General features: G+C 47.2%; 1 protein-coding gene across 3 annotated transcripts; it reads left to right on the top strand.

The window, feature by feature from the left end:
- Positions 1-492: 492 nt before the first annotated feature.
- Positions 493-5,078, top strand: LOC147448816 (uncharacterized). 3 transcript variants are annotated; one of them, XM_086521278.1, is made up of 2 exons: positions 493-896; positions 1,140-5,078. In XM_086521278.1, exon 2 carries the CDS (start codon positions 1,189-1,191, stop codon positions 4,492-4,494), a length of 3,306 nt encoding a protein of 1,101 aa, XP_086377404.1. In that variant the 5' UTR covers positions 493-896; positions 1,140-1,188; the 3' UTR covers positions 4,495-5,078. The 3 variants fall into 3 exon arrangements, with proteins under 3 accessions (XP_086377404.1, XP_086377403.1, XP_086377405.1); XM_086521277.1 differs by having other exon boundaries at positions 1,120-5,078; XM_086521279.1 differs by lacking the exon at positions 493-896 and having other exon boundaries at positions 1,533-1,671; positions 1,766-5,078.
- The last annotated feature ends 235 nt before the right edge of the window (positions 5,079-5,313 follow it).

Genomic DNA, 5,313 nt, shown 5'->3' with positions numbered 1-5,313 from the left:
CCTGCATAAACAGAGACCATCATGCAGTGGATAGGGGCTTCAATCGCCAAGGCCACCCAATATTCTCCTACAGAGGATAGGTGAGGATTAACCTTCCATTTTGCGGGACTCCGAGGGTAGTTCCTCCATAGCCTCTGAAGTGAGAGGAGAAATACCAACTCTGCTTAAGTGGTTCTTGAGTGGAACAATATTTCTCCTTCTCTTATGAAGTGTGAAAGGAGCCTAGGTTTCACAAGCTCACCCTTTAATAGGTTAAGACGTATGAAGAGCCTCTTATGGAAGATACAAAGTTGCACAATATACAGGACAAAGTCAAAAGTCTTCGTCTTCTTCCTCTATGTATTCCTCCTATAGGCTCGGGGTCACACACACACACACACACACACACACACACATCTCTCTCTCTTTCTCTCTCTCTCTCTCCCCCCCCCCCCCCCCCCCCCCCCCCCCCCCCCCCCCCCGTCGAAGTTCCATAGAACACACACACACATACATACACCAGATACACGTACACACTCTCTCTCCTCCAAACACACACTCTCCCCCCCAAGACACATGCACACACACACTCTATCGCACACAGACACCATGGCATCACCAACAAAATGCCCACTATCACACCGTCATCCCCACCACAGCACAACAAGGCCTCCTCTCCTGTTCCCGACTCCTCGCCCTCCCCCGTGTCCTAATCTCCCAATTTTACCCTAACTTCTGCGTCCTTGCTTCTACATAGACTTGACCCCCTCCCTCCCTTTCTCTTATACTCACATTCTCTTTCCCCTTTCCGATTTGCAGCTTACATGGCGTTTTGGTCGTCGTCTTATTGCCTCGCAGGGCTCCTCAAGGGCTCCATCGCTCCTTCGTTTTCTTCGGGATAGCATGGTGGACAGGAGGTACTATGGTTCTCTCTCTCTCTCTCTCTCTCTCTCTCTCTCTCACACACACACACACACACACACACACACAGAGAGAGAGAGAGAGAGAGAGAGAGAGAGAGAGAGAGAGAGAGAGAGAGAGAGAGAGAGAGAGAGAGAGAGGTTGATTCTGTGTTTGCTCCCTTCGTAAAGGGTAATTTTTTCCCGATCTACTTTAATCTCACTAACACCTGCTCTCCAGGTACCTCCCCCTCTGTACAGGTAAGCTTCTGGCTGGCGCTGCTGAGCGGAGGGTGTATTGATTGCTGCCATGACCATAGTGAGGAAGGGATTATGGATGAACAGAGGAAGCTCCCCTTGTAATGTGCCGGTGAGGAGATCTACAGGGAAGCCTGTAGGCAATGGGAGCTCCTTTCGGGTGTCTTCTTCAGATTCGAGTGATTCGGAACCATTTGAGCCTCTCAAGGGCCATGTATGTCAAGTTGGAGATCAGATTTGTGAACTCCCCTTTGAGCTCTTTGATGCTCCCGATCTTACACAGATACTCTCATTGGATGCATGGAACGATGTCCTTAATGATGAAGAGAGAGAAGCCCTTGCGGCTTACCTCCCTTGCATGGATGAGGACACATTCAGATCAACCCTGAAAGAGCTTTTTGCGGGGGACCACTTCAATTTCAGTAGCCCTGTAGCAGATTTATTCCAGCTGCTGAAGTCAGGAGAATTCAACCCTAAAACTGCACGATACCGGAATGCCCTCTTGTGTTTGCAGCGAAGAGATCATCAGCATGAGGTACGCTCTTATCATAATGCTATGGTGAACAGCTTCTTAGAAATGCAACATGTCTGGCAAGGTTGTCCAGAGTCTAACCTTGCTGAGAGATTAGAAATGTGGAAGACATTAAAGCTTAGAGGAGTGAAGCTCACTTCTCAGTTTTTCGCGGAGAAGAGGGCAGGACCTCTGCAGAACCAGCATTATAAGAGCCTTTTGAAGAGAAAGGAAAGCTACCTACAGGCTAAGGAAGATGCATTGACAACTCAGCTTACTGCTACATCTGTTGTCCATCCTGATGTAGATTCGAAGGTTCTCGGGCTGCCAAGGAAGCTCAAGAGGGAGACTGATTCTAGTGTGTATAATGGCTTTGGCAATGTATTGGAGAAAGTGAAGAAGGCACGCCCAAAGGGTGTTTTGAAACTACTTCCCAAGCCGGTAGTTAGAAGTAATGTGACTATGGAAAGGGCCCTTTCTAAGGACTTTGTAAGAATACCTCTACCAGCGCATCCGGAAGCAGAGAGCAGTTTTGAGGATAAGCTCTTTGTCTCTCCAGCTGCACTTGAAGCTACCATATCTCCTAGTGTGGAGTGGTCTTCGGCTTCTCCAGTCAAGGAGAAAGCGGCATTCAAGTCAAAATTAGAGAGCAGGATAAAGGCTACAGGAGGCAAAAAATTTTCGACACAGGGAAATGATTGTGTGGCAGGTTTACATAGGGACTTCAATGGTAACATGAATGCAGGGTTGCCAGAGCAGCAGAAGCGAAGGCAGCTTGTTGATCTTTCGTACAATTCTACAATGTGGGAGGTTCAGGGTGCCCCTTTTTCTACCGAAGAAGTACGGACACCTCCATCTGGCTTTAACATGCAGGGGAATCATGAACCCAAGGCTAAGGTTAAAAGGAGAAACAAGTCCAAAGTTCCAGAGCCAGTGGAAAATGGAGGAGCTGGGGTTCTATTTGAAGTGAATAATATTGAGGATGCTTATCTTGCTGAAAAAGAAGTGCATGACATTCTGGATGACAAGGATGAACCTGATTTGGTTGAGAAGCCCGTGAAGAGGAGGAAGAAATTGAAAGCTGATGTCGACCCCTCTCTACCAACATCCTGCAAGGTCAATGGTGAATCTTCACTAAACCACTGTTTGAATCCAGCAAAGGTGTCGAGGAAACACTCTGCATCTGTTCCACCCCTTGCTCTAAGCTTCCCATTTTCAACCATCCACCTTTTGTCTTCAGTGAGATCAGCGTTGACCGCTTTCTCAAGGGAGCAGTTAATGGCTTTTGAGGGGGAAAGAACCTTGATCGAGCGCCCAATGAATGATGAGGAGTTTCTGATGGGGCCCAAACCAGTATTGTCACAGCAAAATGGAACATCATCACAAGGGGATGATGTCTTGGAAATTGGTAAAGAACACGAGGAAAGGAATCCCCTTCTACCTTCTGTTCCTGTACAAGGAATAGTGAAGAAGGTTCAGGCTAACCCTGGTGATCCCAGAATTCTTGAGACACGGGAGCCGTTGCAAGGACTCATTCGAGGTGCGCTGAAGGTTCTGTCTAGCAAAGCATCGCATCCTGGGATGAAGGGGTGGAAACCACTTGTAATGTACAGTAGAGCAGCAAGGGGCTGGACTTGGATCGGCCCAATATCATCAGTGTCCACAAATATCGACGATGGTGTTGTGCAAATCTCAGCTGAAGCATGGATGATTCCTCAAAAGACGCTTTACAAGCTTCAGGAGCTGTTTTGCAACTGGTTGAAACATGAACAAGAGATTCTACAGCAGCTTGGGCAGTTGGCCCTGGCATCTCCTTTGACAACTCCTGTGTTGCTTGACGAGAAAGAAAGATTTAGGGAGCTCAGAGCGCAGAAGAGTCTTATAACTATTAACCCGACTTCTGAGGAAATGAGAGCTTATTTCCGAAGGGAAGAAGCTCTTCGGTACTCAGTCCCAGATAGAGCATTTTCTTACACCTGTCTTGATGGGCGTAAGTCTGCGGTAGCGCCTTTGAGGAGAATAGGTGGCAAGCCAAACTCTAAGGCTAGGGATCATTTCATGCTAAAATCTGACCGGCCTCCGCATGTTACCATTCTTTGCTTGGTTAGAGATGCAGCAGCAAGGCTTCCAGGTGGCATTGGAACCAGGGCAGATGTGTGCTCGCTCATACGTGACTCCCAATACATTGTTGAGGATGTCTCTGATGCTCAATTAAATCAGGTGGTAAGTGGTGCTCTTGACCGTTTGCATTATGAGAGAGATCCTTGTGTTCGATTTGATGGAGACAGGAAGCTATGGGTCTACTTACACACAGATAAGGATGATGAGGATTTTGAGGATGATGCCACATCCTCTACCAAAAGGTGGCGTCGGACGAAGAGAGACGGGGCCGAGAACCTAGAGTTTGGCCTTGCCCAGGATTTTGACTTCCCAGGAAGGGGTGATGATCAGGATTCAGCTGGACTTGGTCTGGATTTCAGTCCCACAAGCTGCTTTGGTGGCCCTAGTGACCTTTCTTCTGTCTATTCCTCTGCAGGCAGAAGTGACTTGCCTTACAGTCACCCCAATGGCTCATTAACAAGCCCACTTGCCCTTGAATCAGCATTTTCTGGTTCAGGAAGGGATGATAGCTTACTGCATTTTATTGAGCTACCTCCTTCTATACAACCTCCATGTGTAAATATGCAACAAAGTCATCCCATGGGATGGGAAGTACTCAGTAACAGGTGGGATCAAGATGTCCACTTTCAAACACATGATAAAATTGTACAGGAGGACTATGGTGGAGCCGCGTCAATGGCGTCATCGCATAGGGAGAGTGAACTCTTGATTGATGGAGGTGTTTGACATTTGCAGTTCTGGTCGCTTCAGATGCCTATCTAACAGGTCTTATTCTTACTGATTTGTGGGTGATGGATGGTTGCCGAGGTTTATGGAGAGGCCTCAATATTGAAGGAGAGATGGTTTCGTGTTCTCTTCAACAGAGGTTTTCAAAGCAGCCTGTAACCAGCATTCATTGAGGCCTAATGTTGAAGGTGCCTGGGTAGTCACGTAAGAATGTCATAACCATGCTTTTCTTAAGGCGGGGAGTGTCATATGCGAAGATTTTCTTCCGCCGAGTGGAGGCTGGGACTTCAGCATCACCAGTTGCTGTATATTATGGATTCCTGTATATATACTTTCAGGTGCCGAATGTCGCACCTGGCAATGGAGTCAAGATACCAAATTTTTCACTCAACGCAACGATTAGTCTTTGCTCCTCATTCTTTGAATAGAGCTCTTGTCTTGTCATGAATCCGTGGCTGTTTGTTTTACTATCTAGATACTAGATTTTCGATCAGAAATTGTCTCCAAATGCTGTAAATGGTGTGCAGATAGTCAATGGTTTCGGGATGGCAACTTCGGTATAATCAGTTTTAACTGTTAAGATTTATGTTTGCCTTCCAGATGCTTTTCCTCTTGCTTACAGGCTTCTCATCACACGTGCACTGTGCCTTGGTTGTGGGTTGGCCACCTGTACACCTGCTGGACAGGAATCCCAGGCACAGGTAGGGTCTGTATCAACACTTTGCCCATTTCAGGCCTGTTTTGGCCATTTGCATATTCTGAAGATGAGGGGGGTTTTATGATTGGTCGTATTCGACAGATATTTGCCTGACCTTGCTG

Source organism: Adiantum capillus-veneris, chromosome 10, assembly GCF_014529385.1.
Source record: "Adiantum capillus-veneris isolate H3 chromosome 10, ASM1452938v2, whole genome shotgun sequence".
NCBI lineage: Eukaryota > Viridiplantae > Streptophyta > Polypodiopsida > Polypodiales > Pteridaceae > Adiantum > Adiantum capillus-veneris.
Note: the sequence above shows the minus strand (reverse complement) of the source record. Positions and strands in the feature narration are given on the sequence as shown.